General features: G+C 46.0%; 1 protein-coding gene across 1 annotated transcript in view; it reads right to left on the bottom strand.

The window, feature by feature from the left end:
• Nucleotides 1–884: 884 nt before the first annotated feature.
• MTNR1B (melatonin receptor 1B) overlaps nt 885–19,402 on the bottom strand; it is a 70,990-nt gene continuing 52,472 nt past the window's right edge. Inside the window, exon 2 of the mRNA XM_053308299.1 lies at nt 885–4,452. Within this exon, the coding sequence (XP_053164274.1) occupies nt 3,584–4,452 (869 nt within the window). The 3' untranslated portion in view covers nt 885–3,583. The remainder of the gene's footprint in view (nt 4,453–19,402) is intronic.

The raw sequence follows: 19,402 nt of genomic DNA, 5'->3' as shown, positions 1-19,402 counted from the left end.
GTGTGTTATTTTTTTTTAATTGTATGTTTTAGTCCTCTGTTGTGAGCCTTCCAGAAAACAATTTATTTTGGGGCAGCTAACAAATAAAGTTTAATGTTTATTATTAGTGATCTGGTGAAAGCCAAACCAGGACATCCTGAATCCCAGCTCAGTCCTTTCACCACAACTCTACGCCAGCTTTCTCAAATGTCTGAAACGACACCACATTCTTTTCCAGGAGCAAAGGTTTTCTGCCCCTGAAGTTTCATTTCTCTAGGATATTGTATATGAATGTTAATCTTCGATTCTCTTTGCTTTCCTCGGGCATATTAAAATATCAGTTGTTTAAATGCTGGTATCAAATCTTTACAGCATTTGAAACCGAGATACTAATTTCCTTAATGATGCATAAAAGTCTCTACATGGATTTAGTATCTCCTTCCTGAGTTTCTGTTTCAAGCCATACTAAAACATATAACCATTGTCAAGGACTAGTAAAATAGTTTTTCTCTGCCATATCAGAAATAACTGCCTTTTGCATTTACAGTTTCTCTACAATTAAAGGTGAAGGGAGATATTTTTATAACTCTTACAAATAATGAGAGAGAGAAACCTATATTAACAATGATTTTTTTAAAACAGGGATTGTGGGCATATTTTACATGAAAAGTAAAATACTGCTAATAAAAGAGGGAGTTCACCATAGAAGAACAATGGGCATGATCCAGGCAAAATTAAAGGCTTGTGCAGCACAATCCATATGTACTCAGAAGTAAGTCCTATGGAGCTCAATACACCTAGTGTATTGTTCCAACCTTGGTTTACTAGGTGTTGGACTACAACTCCCATCATCCCCTTTGGCCATTGTGGCTGAGAATGATGGGAGTTGTAGTCCAGCACCAGGAGATCCAAGGTTGGGAGCCCTTGGTCTACTAAGTGTGTATAGGATTGCAGACTAATAGTACAGTCCTGTGCATGTTTACTTAAGTCCCACTTTATTCAATGGTGCTTACTCCCAAGAACATGTGCACAGAATTGAGGCCAAAGTCCCAGTGACTGGAAGCATGTGCTGTACACTAATATTCAAATTCAACGGGATTCCAAAGTGCTTAAGTTGGACTAGATCATGACACACTGGGTTGTAATGAGCTGATCTCATATAATGAGCCTTGGAATCTTAGTCACAGTTCATACTTCTGTCTGAACCCTGGGTGTGATCCAGAAGGTGGCAAAGGCTCTGAGTCCTACAGATTACAAACATGAATTCCAAATTGTTAGTGCGATTTTGTTTTTCAGACTCTTGTTTTCATGGTAACCGTGGTTGACATTCAGACTAACTCTGCACGAGTGCAATGAATGAAGATGCACAGAGGGCCGTGGATAGGGCCAGTCCTATCATTGGTTTGAAAAGTGCCTCTTTGCAGAATCTCTCTTGTGTTTCTTCAGATGAACACTGTACAGTGGACTGTGGGAGGGCAGGGTTTCTGAGCACGTCAGCATGGGGACAGAGCTTGTGGGCATGCTCTCAGGATGCTGTACACGAGTACCGCCTCCCTGCTTTTTCTAACATGTGAAGGGGCTACATAGCTCCCTGCCCACCTCCACCCCCAGCTGCTTTTTGAAAAAGGAAAAAGATGCCAAGAGTTCCAGTCACAGAACTCCCACATCAAATTTAGCACGAGCTTCATAACTCAGCATGGATTTTAAGCTAGATTTCCCCAGCCACGTTGAATGTCCATGCTATACCACAGTACTTCACAACTAATATCCAGTGAATGTGTGCTTTCCTTATATCTTTATCTTACCGTGTCCATAAGACAGGGACCTTTTTCCTTCGGAGATCACCTCATGAATGCTTTCTTTGGTAGAATTAGGAAACCTGTATTCTTCCTCCAAGAGAAGCTGCTCTAGTAGATTACCTTCCTTAGTCCCAGAGCATACCAACCTTCTGGGACCTGCTTGCACTCCTATATTCCACCCACACAGCCCCTATACATTGGAGTTTTATCCCCTTGTCACCCCCCTACCCATCCTAAGGGGGATTATTATAGGGCCACCATGAACTGTGCAGTCAGTTTTCCATTTCCAATGCAGGTATGTCTCTAGAAGAAAAAGGTCTTTGCTTTCTCCAGAGATATTTCCCACAATTCCATCTGTGTGTTGTAGTACAGCACCAAACCAGGAAAGTGAACTGGTGATCAATGGATAAGCCCACACAACACGCCACAATTCTTAACCATTTTCAGGATTAGTGCTTACAAAGCTGGACTTTTCCCTATTGCCACACGCAGCCCTTTCTTTGAATCTGGCCCTTCCCTTTTAGGCATTCACACAAGGATCCTTCAGATGTTAGACTGAAGGCTCGCCATACTCATAAGTAGCTGGGCAAAGGGGGAAGAAGCCCAGCCCCTTCCATGTCACTCATCCCCACACCCCATCAATCATGGGTCTGATGGGGCTTGTCTGGAAAAGCCTTCTCAGTGATGATGGATGGACATTGCAAGGGGATTGCAAGGGGATTGCAAGGGTCGATCAATCACATGTGGTGCTGGATTGTGGCCTACACTGGTGGACCAGAATCCTCAAATAGGAAAGGAATCTCACCCAAGTGTTTTTCTTTTTAAAAAAAACATTGAGTATGAAGCAAACCGTAGCCCTGTCCAGACATTACGTTGTATGACTGCACAGAAATCTGTACACTCACATATGTTTTCATGTGAAAGACTGTACCTGTGCTCAGATACAGGCCCCTCAAATGCATCATACAGAGAGGATACCGATACTGCTGTACCTGTGTTCAGCATAATATGCAAATAACTGTACCTGTGTAATCTGTACACTCATTGTACAAGAGTTCAACATAATGTCTGAACAGGGTTCATAATGTCTGAACAGCTCAGATCTGAGTGTTTAACCAAGAGATAATTGGGAAACATCTCTTGAGATTTTGTTTCAACTGGATCTGCACTGGCAGTTTGACAGGGAGAAGGGGTGTCCTTAGTCAGGAGAAAAGGCTCCCCAAAACTCCTGTGGGGACTGATATTAAAACCCTGCATGTAGCCACACACTATGTTTGCGAAGCTACTTATGTCAGCCTGAGGAGTGGGGAGGAGTGATATCTGCCCATTATGATGCCTGTTTACTACTCTCAGTCTTGCTTAAGACAGAGCCAGAGTTCAGCTGAAGGAGATCTCATTCATCTCTACACAGTCATCAAAGGGGGAAATGCTGTGGCAAGCCATCATTCACATCTCTTCCTCAAAATACAGTGCAATTATTCCACTTCCTGAGTACCGTTTTTTTTTTTTTTTTTAAACAAACATGTCGGACACACTGCTTGGTCCTGTGCATACATCCAAGTTCATAGTTGGCTTTCCTCTTCTTGTGAATCTAGAAGCCAATTTCACATTGGTACCTAGTTATCAATTACAAATGCATAAACGGGAGGTGCTTCATCAAGAAGACCAAATTCTAGTCATCCCGGCATGTCATTCAAAAGGAAAGCACAGAAGAAGGTAAGCAAAAAATGAAGCATACAACCTTAAAAACAACATTATTCAAGGACACAACATGGTACCCTTGTGCATTTACTGTCCTATACTCTTTACAACGTATCTGTTTTGATTTGGTCATTATTATTTAAAGCTGGGGAGGGTTTGCTCTTCTGACCTTCAGTCCCTCCTTTGGATGTGTCCTGAAAGAAAAGCCGCGGAATCCACAGTGTCATGAGGATTCGTTTATACTCCTTTCGAAAATTCTGGTTCAGAAGTCCATAGATTATTGCATTAAGGCAACTATTGAAGTATGCCATGAAGTAGCTCACGACAAACAACCACTCTGGAACTTTGGGGGCCATTTCCGAAGGGTTAATGGCCACAGCGAGTCCAATGAAGTTCAGGGGTGCCCAGCAAAAGGCAAAGATCACAAAGACGACAAACATGGTGAGAAAGTTCCGGAAGTCGCTGGGCTTCATTCTGGGCTTGACTTCCGATTTGACTCTTCTCCTCACTTGAATCACCAGGATCCAGATCCGCAGGTAGCAGAAGCTCACAATGGTTATCGGGACAATGAAGTGGATGACGACGACAGCAATGGTATAATAGGAGCTCGCTGTTTGGGTGAACGTACACGAATAGATACGCTGGTCGTACTCGAGAGAGCCGACGAAGAAATTTGGCACGGTCGCAATCACTGTCAGGACCCAAATCAGGCAGACGTAGAGCATTGTGTTCCAACAGCTGTACACTTTGTCATATGCAAAACTGTGGCATATGTAGCAGTATCTGTTTATTGCAATGGCAGCGATATTGAAGATGGAGCCTATAACGCTGAGACCCATCACAAAGCCACTGACTTTACAGTGTGTATCCCCCAAGGACCAGCCATTGTGAAAAATGGCGACAAGCACTAAGGGGTAAGGGTACAAAGCCACCACTAGGTCTGCCAGTGCCAGGCTAACCACAAACGCGTTACCTGGGGGAGAGAGAGAGAGAGAGAGAGAGAGAGAGAGAGAGAGAGAGAGAGAGAGAGAGAGCAATCACTCACTGACATCAGATTTACATAAAATTTACAAATCTTTTCAAATGCCAATTAATAAAGAGTTTTAAAATTTCTTTGTATTGTATTCTGTATTTTCTTCCCCCTCCCCCCTTTGGTCTGTTATAATTTAATTTGTTTTATGTTTTTATTTCATGTTTTAATGTTGTGCTGTGTGCTGCTCAGAGAACAATTTGTTATGGGGCAGCTAACAAAATAAAGTTGTTTATTAATTTATTATTATTATTATTATTATTATTGATATCCAATACAAGAACAGTGTGTATTGCATGAACAAACAAGTCATTCTAAAGAGAACTAATAGATCCAACTTTCTGCTTCTTATAACATGCTTTTACTTAGGACCCCCCTCCCATGTGCTGTGGATTTTTTTTTTTTGGCATCAACACAAGGGTTATACAGGGGTGTTGTCTACATGTTGAGTGGCCACCATCTTGAAACAACATGGCAGATCAGCAAAAAAAATAAAAGTACACCTTAAGGTCCCCTCTCGTGTGTTGTTAGGATGGCCATGTTACAATCAATAAATCAATCAATGAAGCAGGCACAGCAGTGATCTACTTCACAATGCTGTTTGTGAGGACAAAATTATTACTGTAACCCTATCTCAAAATTAAAAGATCAGTGCTGCCAACTAATCATGGAGCTGCAGCAATCTATCATTTTGTCTTTTCAGACTAGCTACACAATAAGCTGACCATCAGGAATTTCTTTCCGTTGAGTGAGGATTGGCTTGCTTTCTATCACAGCTGTTCCTGTCTGTAGCAATTTTGGGGCAGGGATGAAAACCCACCTCCACCACCTCCCATTTGAATGCTGACAACAACATGCAAAAAACTAAAGCTATGTGAATGCAATGATAAACAATGAACGATGTTGAATGCTTACAAATATCTGGACACCTTGAAATGCGCCCCCCCTCCCCCCCGCAAAGCAATTGGGACTCTTTGTCTATGTTTAAATTGTGCTCCTTTCATCACTTTGTTCTATATGTATAAAACACTTCTTTTAAAAATAGCAGGGCCCAAGAATGAATATTGGAAGTGTTTCTTGTAGCAACATCGCTTCCACTGCTTGCTTCTTTGTTTTGCTACTTGCTTTTTTGTTTTAACTAAAATTGATAGGAAATTCATAAGGTTTTTAATGGATAGTGGGAGTCACGTTATGGACATAATTTTTCAATGCTCTCTACCAGTGTTCCCTGTAACACGAATTCCCAGATGTTGCTGATGACAACTCCCATAATCCCTGGCCAAAGGCCACTGAAACAAAGATAGGGCTGAGAGAGATTCCTGCCTATAACCGTGGAGAAGGTGTTGCCAATCTGTGTAGACCAGGGATTCTCAACGTTGGGTCCCCAGATGTTATTGGACCATCTCCCATAATCCCCAGCCAAAGGCCACCGGGGCTGGGGATTATGGGAGTTGAAGTCCAATAACATCTGGGGGCCCAACGCTGAGAATCCCTGGTATTGACAATACTGAGCTAGACAGACCAGTGGTCTGACTCAGTATATGGCAGGTTCCTATGTCCCTTATATATTACTTATTTTAAGGACTTTTTATCTATCCTTATTGATGTGGGTTAGTCCCTACAGAATATGTTAACGGGTTCTGTTTTAGATTAAAAATTCTAATAAAATAATAAGAGAAATACTAGAAACATTTGGAAATTAAAGGGCTATAATGTATTGAAAGCACTTCAGAAAAAGAATGCTTCCATTTTATGATAAAATATCTTCCTTAAGATAATGCAAGATTATGCAACAATGGCTAAAATCAACAAACAACGACACTACCAACAACATGGCTACAACTCCCTTGCCCCCAGAAGTGGCCCTGACCTTGATCGGACCCCTGCCCATGTGCTATTTACAAAAGAGATTTACCTGGCATACTTGAATTATTAATGTTGCGTGTAATCTTGCCCAAAGAGGGAAGTATACCTCCAATTTTAATTTGGGTTGTATGTGTGGGGTGGAGGCTGTCTTAGACCATGCCCCCATGCGGGAAACAAGGGACTCAACATTTCTTTTTCCTATTCAGGATTATGCTTCTAGTCAACTGAGTCTTAATTAATCTATTTGCTCCTTCTTTGTAGTTTGGTAAATGCATATGCAATATTATTTGTTTTGAAATGTTCAAATGTAGATTATGCAAAGCCAGCCCCCATGGGAAAGACACAAGTCTTATCACCAGCTGATGCGGAACAAAACAGATGAGGAAATGACTTGCCGGGAACACCAACAGAATTCTAGCTGGCCAAAATAAATTTTTGTTAATGTAGAATTACAGCTGCAATTGTCAACCCGCGGATTTGAAGAGATACAACTGTCTAGAGGCTAAATGCTACACTTGTGTATTAAAGCCTTCCAAAAACAAGCAAGACACAGTCAAAGACAATCTACATTATTAATAATTATTACTCCTTTAAAGGTGTCTCCTGCCCCTTAGGGTGCCTTATAAAGATACATGTGTACACATACACAAATCTATATGGTGTCAGGCAAAGATCTCTTTATTTGTCAGGATTTCCCCAACATGATCTCTTTATTTGCCAGGATTTCCCCAACATATCCTTTTAGTTTACTGGATTTTATTCTGTTGTATTTTGTTCGACTCTACTATCTAGTTTTATTTTAGATCAGAAGTATCTGATGTGACCTTTGGCACTTCAGCTGTTGCTGGACTACAACTCCCATCATCCCCAATCATACTGGATTTTGGCTGATGATGGTGGGAATTGCAGTTCAACATGAATTGAAGTGCCAAGGTGTGGCTCTCACCCACAGCAATCAGGAAGTCCAGCCCAGGTGCAGGATGATATAACACAATTAGAGTGATTAATACAATTAACACAACTCTAACACATTCATTCATTCATTCATGTCTATGTAAACCGCTTTGGGAACTTTTGTTGAAAAGCGGTATATAAATATCCGTCGTATTCATATTGATATTTGTAAGGTTGCACTAAGGTTTTAGATTGTTATTTTATGGATGACATACAGAGAATGTCTGCCCCTGTGCAGCGAGAGAGCAGCCTATCAGACCTTAGAACACAATAACATAAGAACAGCCCTGCTGGATCAGGCCCAAGGCCCATCTAGTCCAGCATCCTGTTTCGCACAGTGGGCCACCAGATGCCGCTGGAAGCCTACAGGCAGCAGTTGAGGGAATGCCCTCTCTCCTGCTGCTACTCCCCTGCGACTGGTACTCAGAGGCATTCTGCCTTTGAGGCTGGAGGTGGCCTATAGCCCTCCAACTAGTAGCCATTGATAGACCTCTTTTCCATGAAGTTATCCAAGCCTCTCTTAAAGCCATTCAGGTTGTTAGCTGTCGCCACATCTTGTGGCAGAGGATTCCACAAGTTGATTATGCATTGTGTGGAAAAATACTTCCGTTTGCTGTTCCTAAATTTCCCAGCAATCAATTTCATGGGATGACCCCTGGTTCTAGTGTTATGTGAGAGGGAGAAAAATTTCTCTCTATCCACTTTCTCGATGCCATGCATGATTTCCAGCATACTACGCTGGAGCAGTGGGAAGCGGTAATTTCTGGTGTCCTCCCCTTCCCCAGAAAGCCCTCTGTGCCAATAGAAAATATGTCCCTGAGGACTGCATAACCCTCAGGGACATATTTTTGGATTGCACAGAGGACTTCCCAAGGCAGCGGGGGGCATCAAAAACTGACACTTCCCCGCTGCATGGGTGCAGTTAGTTGGGAAGTTCTGTTAGGCTGCTCTCTCACTGCACTCTTGCTCTGTCACCCAGTTATTTTTCATTGTTTTGTTAGTCTCCTTGAGAGGCCAACTGAAGTTTCTGAGCCCGGCAGCTTTCCCGGCAGCATGAAAGACTGTGCTCAGGTCCACTTTCTTCAAAAAAAGGATACTGCTGGCCGGGGCAGCGCTTTCATGAGGCGAGGCGAGGCAGTCACCTCAGGCAGCAGATTCCTGGGATGCGAGCAGGGCAGTGACATTCCCCCTGCTCCTGCCATTGGAGCAGTTCTACTGGACCAATTTGACCCTTGCGGGTTTTGCAAGGAGTGGCTCACCTCACATTCCTTGCAAAGCTGGCAAGAAAGACAAGGAGAGAAGAGGAGACTGCAGTCAGCCTTCCCTCGCCCAGGCCACTTTCATAGCTTGTAAAGGTTGCCTATGAAGTGGACAGTTGGTCTTGTGGTAGCGAGCATGAATTGTCCCCTTTGCTAGGCAGGGTCTGCCCTGGTTGCATTTGAATGGGCTACTACATGTGAGCACTGTAAGATATTCCCCTCAGGGGATGGGGCTGCTCTGGGAAGGGCATCAGGTTCCAAGTTTCCTCCCTGGCATCTCCAAGAAAGGGCTGAGAGAGCCTCCAGCCTGCAACCTTGGAGAAGCCGCTGCCAGTCTGGGTGGACAATACTGAGCTAGATGGACCAAGGGTCTGATTCAGTATATGGCAGTTGCCTCTGTTCCTATGAAGCTTGCCACCACCAAGGGCATGAGGCAGGCCAGGTATGCATTTGGTACCTTGTCTCAAGTGCTGCAATACCTTGCCCACCTGAGGGAGCTGGTCTCAGGCATTCAGAGGCACTGCTGCTACTTGAGCAGAAAAGGGGAGGATCTGGTCTTGTGGTTGCAATTGTCCCCTTTGCTAAGCAGGATCTGCCTTGGTTGACATTTGACTGGGTGACTACATGTGAGCACCGTAAAATATTCCCCTTAGAGGCCATTGCTCAGTGGAAGATCATCTGCTAGCTTATCTCGATGTATTTCTGGATTTTTAAAATGCTGGGTTTAAGCTACTTTTGCCTGCATTCGGACGTGCAGTTTCTGAAACTGGAGGTGAAAGGACCTCTGGTTTCTTGTTATGTGCAAATGTGGCTGGTGTGGGGCAGCGGTTAGAGTGTCAGATTAGGACCAGGGAGACCCAGGTTCAAATCCTCATTCAGCCATGAAACTCACAGGGTGACTCTGGGCCAGTCACTTATCTCTCAGACTAACTTAACCCTTAGGGTTGTTGTGAGGATAAAAATAACTATGAACATAAAATAAAATAATATTCATTAAAAACAAATTAAAAAGTCCTGAATCTTGAAAACAGAATAAGCGATGGAAACCATATTGAGTACAAACATACTCATTACGCTCAATCAATCTAGGCCTGCATGGTGCAGAATCGAGACCCTGGCTGGCACTTTTCTCCACACTGCCTTGCCTATAATGTTCAACTTCTTGATTGGCAGTTTACAGCTCTGATTGCTTCCGTACCACTTTCCATGTTTGAAAATTCTCCTAAGTTATTACAGTCACAAAAGTAATTCACTTTCCTCCATCGTTAAAATGCCTTGAAGGTCCTCTACACAGATTGAGCTGTTCAGCTGAGCTTTCCCACTCAGCATTAATAAAGGTGACTAGAATGACTCTCTGTTGCCACCTTGTGTCTCAGTTAAAATGGAGGGGGAGAATGCTCCATCCAAAGTAGGGTTGTTGTTTTTTTTAAAAAAAAAGTTGAGTATGTTTTAAGGTGGAAAAGCAAACCATTGTAACCTAGTGCCAATATGTGTTTTGGCAGAAAGCTTAGGGCATTGCCACAGTTTTGGAAAAAGCTGTTTCTTATGTTGGGTTCATAGAAACATAAGCAAACTACATTTTCTGAAGCAGTTTTCCAGGACAGGGTGCCTTGCTTCTGTACTGTTCATACATATTTTGAGACCAGCAGTATATGACCAGTCCCACCTCATCATAAAAATCATTCATTGAACGGAGGAGAACTGGTCTTGTGGTAGCAAGCATGACTTTTCCCCTTGGCTAAGCAGGGTCCACCCTGGCTGCACATGAATGGGAGACTTGATGTGTGAGCAGCACTGTAAGAGATTCCCCTCAGGGGATGGAGCTGCTCTGGGAAGAGCAGAAGGTTCCAAGTTCCCTCCCTGGCAGCATCCCCAAGATAGGGCTGAGAGAGATCCCTGCCTGCAACCTTGGAGAAGCCGCTGCCAGTCTGTGAAAACAATACTAAGCTAGATGGACCTATGGTCTGACTCAGTATATGCTAGCTTCCTATCTTCCTAACTGTTGGGATATTCCAGAATTCCTCTTGACTCCAATCACTTCTTTCCATTCAAGTAGCTATCAGTCCTGTGACAAAGTCATTCAGGGAGGGGAATAAGACAGTCTACTCCTGTGATGTTCAACCAACAGAGAGAGCAGGAATTAGGGCATTACATCTCTTCAGATGGGATTCTATATTCTTGTTCTTTCCCTGAATTTCAGAGTGGGAAGGGAACTCGGAGGTCTTCGAGTCCAAAACCCAGTTCAGTCCAGGAATCTGCTTCAGCATCCTTGACAAATGCCTGTCTAGTGAAGGAGAGCTCCCCGCTGCCTGAGGCAGATGGCTCCATTGTCCAACAGCTTGTACAGTCAGAAAATGCTCCACAGTGTCTAGCCTAAATCTGCTCCTTGGCCATTTCAACCCTTTGGCTCTAGGAGGTATGGATCGGATCAGTTCTTCAGATGGGTGCCCACTGGGAGCCTCTTGTGAGAGTGGAGAGGAGTGAGCATACACACACATGCATTCCTTTATCAAGCTCTATTCATATATTGGCAGCACACAACATTAGTGAGCATTTGGGTGGTGGAATCACATGGGATAGGCTGATCACATAAAAAATAATTACCGGCCTCCAGGGAGGTGCAGTGCTGATGCTGCGACTTTCCAGGTGATCCACCTGCCACATGTTCCTTTTATCCTTCCTGTCATGTGGAAGCAGCTGCCACACTACAGTGGTACAATATAGGGATGTGCACGGAACCGGCAGGGGGTGGTTTGGAGGAGGAGATATACCTTTAAGGACAGGGGAGGGTGCACTCACCCCCCTGTTGTGTTTCCCCTACCGGCGCTGCAGTTTAAAAGAGTCCAGCAGGTTGGCAGCGTACCTCCCTGCCGCCTTGTTGCCTCCTCGGACCAGAAGAGACTGGAAGTACCCAGCGCGCATGTGCACATCAGATGCATGCATGCACCCAACATGCGCACACGCACCGGGTACTTCCGGTCTCTTCTGGTCTGAGGAGGCAGGGGGGTGGCAGGGGGTGGCAGGGAGGTATGCTGCCACCCCGACAGACTCTTTTAAACTGCAGCACCATCGGGGAAAACACGGCAGGGGGGTGAGTGCACCCTCCCCAGTCCTTAAAGGTATCCCCCCCACCTTCAAACTGGTCATCCCGCCAGTGTTTTGAATCTGTTTGGAGGCCTGTAAAAGGGCCTCCGAACAGGTTTGTGCACATCCCTAGTACACGATGTCAATTATTATTATTTAAATATGTTAAATTAAATAAAATAAATATGAATTGGGTGTCAGGCTTTATACATTGGGCTCATTATCACCACCCCCATGATGAATACTGACCCTCCTGGCCATGCCATTTAGGGCTGTTTTCTGTGCCAGTGTCAAGTATAAGGGAGGGCGCGTGTATCTCCAGGTCCTGTTCCTTGCCTTCAGCATCACCAGTACTCTGCTTCCACTGCAACCTGGCTGGCTATGCTTTGAGGGCACCATCTAGGCTGAGGTCCCACCCTGCCTGCACATGGCTAGGTTATGAGGAGCAGAAGTTGAGAAGCAAACATGAAACCAAGACCATAGTTGGGTTAAGGCTGACAGAGAGATGTTTTACTCCCTCTGCTATAACACTGGAACCTGGGATAAATTAATGAAACTGACTGACAGATCTTGGAAGTATTTCTTCACACAATACATAATTAATTAAATTGTGGAACTCACTGCCACAAGATGTGGTGATGGCCAGGGGCATAGGGACAATGGAGGAAGAGGGGATGACAATCCCTGGGCCAGTAGGGCAGCCAAGAGATTTGCTCACCCCCAGGGTGCCCCTTGCCACCCCGCTCCATTGCCCTCATTTCTCTCATGCTCCCCTGCGGCAACGGGGGAGTCATCCTTAAAAAAAAACCCTATTTTGCGGCAGCAGCAAGTGGGAGGAATGCTGCCCTGGCAGCAGAGGCAGCAAGTAGAGAAATGGGGCGGTGAAGGTCTGCCCCTGGGCCGCTGCCCAACTTGTGATGGCCACTGGTCTAGATCTGTCTGCCTTAAAAGGGGATTCGCCAAATTCATGGACAAGCTTATCAATGATTTCTGGTCATGATGGCTCGATACCTCCTCTAGGTTCAGATGCAGATTCTGTGAATACCAAATACTGGTAGGCAATAGGAGGTAGGGGTGTGCGAGCTGGCTCAAAATCAAGCAGGCTCAAGGTTGAACCGGCTCAACTTGAAGACTCAACCATGAGACGGACTGGGTCCAGTTTGGCTTGAAGTCAATCCAATCCAATCCGGGCCTCGTTTGAGGGGGTGGGGCACATTGAAATAGGGTTGTTGTTTTTTTAAAAAAATATGACTTACCACCGCCAAGGGCTCTGGCAGACTTGGGAGAGGTGCTGCTGCTGCTGTGGTGTGTGTGTGTGCGTGCGAGCTCCCCCTCCCTGTGCCAGCCTCCTCCCAGGCTGATTTGAGGCTGTTTTGGCCCTGTGCGTGCACATGGCAGTCATTTTTTGGCCGCTGCACATGTATACTGGCCATCCATGTGACGCAGGTCATGCGGATGGCCAGTGCACATGTGTGGCAGCCCAAAAGATGGCCACCACGCATGCGCACACATTGGCAAAATGGCTCCCAAACAGCCCAGGCGGAGAGAGAGCCACCAGAGACCCCCGCCACGGCCGCCGACACAGCAGCACCCTGCAATGCCACCAAAGCCCTTGGCAATGGTAAGACATCATTTAAAAAAACCCACACAATTTTACCACCTCCTGCCCGCCTCAAGTTGTGGCTAAATCAGTTCCAGTGTGTACAAACCCAAACTGGACCCAGTTTGGCTTGAGTCTGGTTTGATTTGAGCTGAACCGGGTTTTCCCATTTTGTGCACAACCCTAATAGGAGGAGAGGACCATCTATCTACATGTCCCATTTGTGGGCTTCTCAGAGGCCTCTGATTGGCCACTGTGAAAAACAGCATCCTGGCTAGATCAACCTTTGGTCTGTTCCAGCAGGAACCTTTTATGTTCTGAAGTGCCTTGATCACACGCAAAGTGCTGTACGGATGCTAAGTTGGAGGGCAAGTAATGAGGTGAGTGGCAGAGACTAATCCAGCCTTTCCATAGGCATAGACTCTTAGATGTCTAGGAGACAGTCACATGTGCAATGGGGAGCTGATGCCAAGTGGAGTTAATTAGGAATTTTCCATTATTCATAGTGACAAGTCAATATTGGATTCCACTAACAGTGTGACCAAGCCTCTGGCATATAGAGCACATGATGCCGATGCCCATGAGAAACTTAACTGTAATCACCCATTTTTGCCTCTTAATCTTGGACCCCGATGAAGCATCAAAATAATAGGCTCAGTCCAATCCTGGAGCTAAAGTATGCCCGCAGACATGCCGAGTAATAACCGTTCATCACTACCTCATAAAGAGCCACTAAATCACTGCACTGTGGGCAAGCTATAAAATACACCGAAGGCTCTGAAACGCTGTTAACATCTTCCCACTGGATCAGTGACAGAGTTCTATTTACAGTAGCTGTGTCTGTAGCCATAACACATGTTGATAATTCATTGTGCTGCAGGGACCTCTCCAGTTTCCCCCACTCTTCTGCATTCAGATCCCTGGTCTGCTGAAGCACTCCGGGTGATCTGAACTTCATGGATACACATGGACGACAGAGTTTACACTGAAGTGTGGGTTATCAATGTCACTTCAAGACAAAGCTCCTTCCAGGACAAATCCTCCTACATTTTAGAATTCTCTACATCTCAGTTGGGTCAGTAACATGGGGGTCCATCAACAAAAAGAAGGACTTTTTTACACAACGCATAATCAACCCAAGGAATTCTCTGCTACGGGATGTGGTGGTGGTGGCCATCAGCTTGGATGGCTTTAAACTGGGCTTAGACCAGGGCTGCCCAACTTTGACCCTAGAGCTGTTGTTGGATTACAGCTGCTTGCCAAGAAATTTAGGACCAACAAAAGGAAGTACTTTCCCTGCACAATGCAGTGTGGTGTAGTGGTTAGAGTGCTGGACTAGGACTGGGGAGACCTGTGTTCAAATCCCTATTCAGCCATGATACTAGCTGGGTGACTCTGGGCCAGTCACATTTCTCTCAGCCTAACCTATTTCACAGGGTTGTTGTGAGGAGAAACTTAAGTATGGAGTACACCACTCTGGGCTCCTTGGAGAAAGAGCGGAATATAAATGTAAAATAAATAAAAAATAAAAAATTAACCTATGGAATTCTCTGCCACCAGCCTGGATGGCTTTAGGAAGGGCTTAGGTAAATTCATGGAGAACAAGTCTATCAATTGGCTACTAGTCGGAGGGTTATAGGCCACCTCTAGCCTCTGAGGCAAGCTGCCTCTAAATACCAGTTGCAGGGGAGCAAGAGCAGGAGAGAGGGCATGCCCTCACCTCTTGCCTGTGAGCTTCCTATAGGCATCTGGTGGCCCACTGTGTAAAACAGGATGCTGGACTAGTTGCCAGATTGGCTTTTTAAAAGCCAAATTTTGGGTTACGGCCCATTTGACTCACGAGTATACCCCTTAGGTTCTGAGCTGAAGTTGTACAGCCCTGACTTAGACAAACTCATGAAGGACAGGTCTATCAACGGTTACTAGTCTTGATGGCTTTAGACCAGGCCTGCACAACATAAGGCCCGGGGGCTGGATTCGGCCCACAGGGACTATTTTACTGGCCCCCAGGTATCCTGCAGCAACACAGGAGCTGGATACTGCCTTATAGCACCATCCTGTGCATGCTTTCTCAGTAATATGCTCCATGGTGTATTGAGTGAGACTTACTCCCATGTAAGCATGCCTAACATTGCAGCCTGAAAGCAACAACAATTTAGGGAGAGGAGAGGATTTGGCATTTTTGGGGGGCTGGCATGCACTCTAGGGGCCCCACTGATTAAGCAGGGACAGGACCTATTCTCTGGCCACTAATCTTGGATAAAACTATGGGTCCATTGACAGGGGAAATAGAGCCACAAGTAGCTAATAATATTTAATTATAATGTCATAATGCGCTAAAAATGTGACCGCGGCCCCTGCACACCAAGTTGTGGATGGTTCCGGCCCACCAATTTGGGTTGTGCAGCCCTGCTTTAGACTATCTCCAGGATCAGAGACAACTGGTAGTCTCTGAATACCAGTTGCAGGGGAGCAAGAGCACATTCAACCATTCCAACACAGATATGTCAAAGAGCCCTTGTCTGTTCTCCATGAGAGTGAATATGGTGATCTGATGTTGGCTTGGAAGCAGAAATACTTTGTTCATTCCTGAGAGAAGGGTTAGTGGAGCGAGTGCTCTGCTAACCATGTATCCCTGATTGTGAGTTGCCATGGCGAGGCTCTGCGCCATGGCGACTCATGAAGAGACCCTCGCTGGGAGGCTAAAATGAGCCTCCCGGTGTCAGGGATGTCCCCAAGATGCGCTGAGCACTCATGTGGGGCATCCGGGGACTTCTGGGGTCCATGCAGCCCCCAATGCCTGTAGCCCCTCCCAGCTCCGTGACAGAGCCGGTAGTTGCACAGGCTGCCGATCCAGCCGCCCAGCAATGAGCAGCTGCTTATCTGTGGGGAGAGCAGGCTAAGCCCGTCCTCCCCACAGAACCCTCCCAGGCTCTACACATGGACTGTGTGTAGAGCCTCAGTGTGTTGAGACTAGGGATGTGCACATCGATATGAATTGGAATGGATTCAACTCGAATCTGGGTGATTCAAATGATTTGAATTTGAACCAAATCACCCCTTAGAAAGGGCAATTCAACTTACATTCAAATTGAATTTTTCAAAACTTGATTCAAATTAGACTCAAGAGCCATTTGGCACCTTTTAAAAACCATTTGGGCCCCCTGGTTGGTTACAAAAGGTGCCAAAACGGGGCTGAATCCATTCAAATTCAAATCAAATTTTCAGACTAGGTTCAAATTTGATTCTAATTCAAAATGAATTTTCAGAATTCTATTCTAATGAAAAATGAATCCAAAATTCATTTCATGCACATCTCTAGTTGGGACATCCTTTGGTGACATCAGGGCAGGAGCACTCTATGTCCCTGCCCTGGACATTTCAGCCAAAAAAGCCTGCTGTGTGATGGAGCTGATGATAACCTGAACAGGCCGTAGGAGAATTTCTAAGCTTATATAACTGGAACCTGCACGATCTGTCACAGCTTTCAGTACACTTGTGATCTTCCCCACCTTCTGTGTTACCATTGCACACATGTGCTATGAAAAAATATTGCCCCCCACAAGCAGTATGGATGTGATTTCATGCCTGACTGCAGCATGATTCTGCAAAAAGGAGCCCCTGGCCATTTTAAGACTGCAAATAGGACCAAAGTAGTCACCCATTCAGAGGGCAGGAAGCATTTCTGACAGGTAATAAAAGGACCATATGAGAATAGATGTTTTTTAAAAGTGCATCCCTCCCTCCCCCCCCCAAAAAAACCCCCAGGAAGTACAGTCCTTCACAGTTAGGTGTCCAAAAGTCTGGCTCACCTTAGTAATAAAGGAAAGGCAAAGATTTAAAAACCTTTATACCCTCTTTCTAATGGGTGTTGCGTAAGAGCTACAAAAGAGGATTAAGCAGCCTCCAGATTAGCTAGCTAAAGACGTAATTATAGGATTTGAAATTAGTTTAATTTTTGCTCAGCGTTTGAAGCTGGAAGACACCCAAGTGGCTGAAACCAGAGAGGAGATTGCCAGAGGATAACTTCTCATCCCATTTGAGGGGAAAGAGCCATTGGAAGTGATGTTTGCACCTATAATATATAAATTGCATTGGCGAAGTCACGATAAACAAAGCAGTAGAATTAACCAGTGGCAGGGTGCAATCTTGACTGCAAGCACGGGGAAATGTCACCAACATAAAAACCATGTGGCTAGGAAAACACATGGGGTTTTCACCACTGGATGGACCATGCTTTGGATGTCTCTTGTAACAGCTCTATTGTCAACATAGCTGCTTCCCAATGACTGAATGAATTCAGATTTTTAAAAAATCATTACGTTTGTCCCACCCATCTTCCAAGAAGTCCAGAGAAGCAACCTCCCTTATCTTCACAACAAGCCTGTGATGTAGGTTATTCAGAGAGAGAGAGAGAGAGAGAGAGAGAGAGAGAGAGAGGGAGGGAGGGAGGGAGGGAGGGAGGGAGGGAGCTATTCTCATGCCCTGCCCAGATTAGCCTGCACGTTAGAACTGCCAGGATTGGGCCCGATCCTGGTGGGGCAGCCCTGCCTAGCCCCACTTTCAAACCCAGCTGTTAGCCAAGATTAAGGGAGCCCTCCCTTAACCCAAGCTAACTGTTTGTGTGTTTGCTGGAACTATGTTTATCCCCAGCAGACACAAAGAGGGGCCTGTCTCCTGGGGGAATTCCCCAATGCACCCTACATGTCATGCGGTGCACTGTGGGTTTCATGGAGGCCAGAACAACAAATCCAGGCCTCAGATCCATTTGCCCTGCTCCGTGCTGCATGGAGCAGGGCTGATTGGGTGGGAACACGCTCTGTGCTCCCGCCGAGGACCAAACGATCGTCTGTGGGGGAAGGCAAGGTTGGGGAAGCCTTCCCCCCACCTGCCCGCCTGGCTGGTTGGTTGTGTGAATAGCCCCAGATAGTGAGGCTCTTCATACGATCAGTGTGAAGAACCGTAAGGGGGTTTGTTGACAATCAAGAAGCAGCCCTGGGCAGCCGGATCAGCCACCCACACGACTGCTGGTTCCGTCATGGAGCCAGCGGGGGCTGAGGAGACTGGGGGCTGCGTGGCCCCTGGAAGTTCTAGGATGCCCTGTGCAAGCGTGCGGGGTATCCTGGAGAGACCCCTGAGCCTCGGAGGCTGCTTGCAGTCTCACAGTTGGGGGTCTACTCATAGGAACATAGGAAGCTGCCATATACTGAGTCAGACCATTGGTCTATCTAACTCAGTGTTGTCTTCACAGACTGGCAGTGGCTTCTCCAAGGTTGCAGGCAGGAATCTCTCTCAGCCCTATCTTGAAGAAGCCAGAGAGGGAACTTGGAACCTTCTGCTCTTCCCAGAGCGGCTCCATCCCCTGAGGGGAAGATCTCATAGTGCTCACACTTCTAGTCTCCCATTCAGATGCAACCAAGGCAGATCCTGCTTAGCTATGGGGACAAGTCATGCTTGCTACCACAAGACCAGCTCTCCTCACTCACGTGTCACCGTGCGCCATGGCAACATGCGAGCAAAAAGATGAGGTTAACGGAGCGCTCGCTCATTGGAACACTGGAAGCTACCTTATACCAAGCCAGACTACTGGTCCATCTAGCTCAGTATTCTTAGCCCTGACTGGCAGTGGGTCTCCAAGATTTCAGGCAGGAGGCTCTCCCAGCCCCGCCTGGAGATGCTGTCAGGGATTGAACCTGGACATCTGCATGCAAGCCAGTGTTCTACCACTGAGTGATGGCCCCATCCCCTAAGGGGACTATCTTACAACAGACAGCACTCGCATGTCGTTACCCACCCAAATGTAAACCAAGGACCCTGCTTAGTAAAGAGGTCAATTCCGGCTTGCTATGCAAGATCAGCAATCCACCGCTCAAAAACCATCTGGATTTTGCAAGCACTCCTTGGGAATTCCTGAAAAATTGCAAGACTACCCACAAGAAATGCTTACAACATCTGGATGGAACGGACCCCTCACTCCTGCCAGTTCCCTCCCCTTCACAAGCAAGCCCCACTTATGTTTAGAAGGGTGGGAGGTAATCAGCAGCAGCAAGAAACCCAGCTCACTACCTTACATGGGCTAGCTGCTCTGCCTGCCCAGAAGACTCCAGAACATGAAATGATGCTTTTGAGC

This window comes from Hemicordylus capensis, chromosome 3 (genome assembly GCF_027244095.1).
Source record: "Hemicordylus capensis ecotype Gifberg chromosome 3, rHemCap1.1.pri, whole genome shotgun sequence".
NCBI lineage: Eukaryota > Metazoa > Chordata > Lepidosauria > Squamata > Cordylidae > Hemicordylus > Hemicordylus capensis.
Note: the sequence above shows the minus strand (reverse complement) of the source record. Positions and strands in the feature narration are given on the sequence as shown.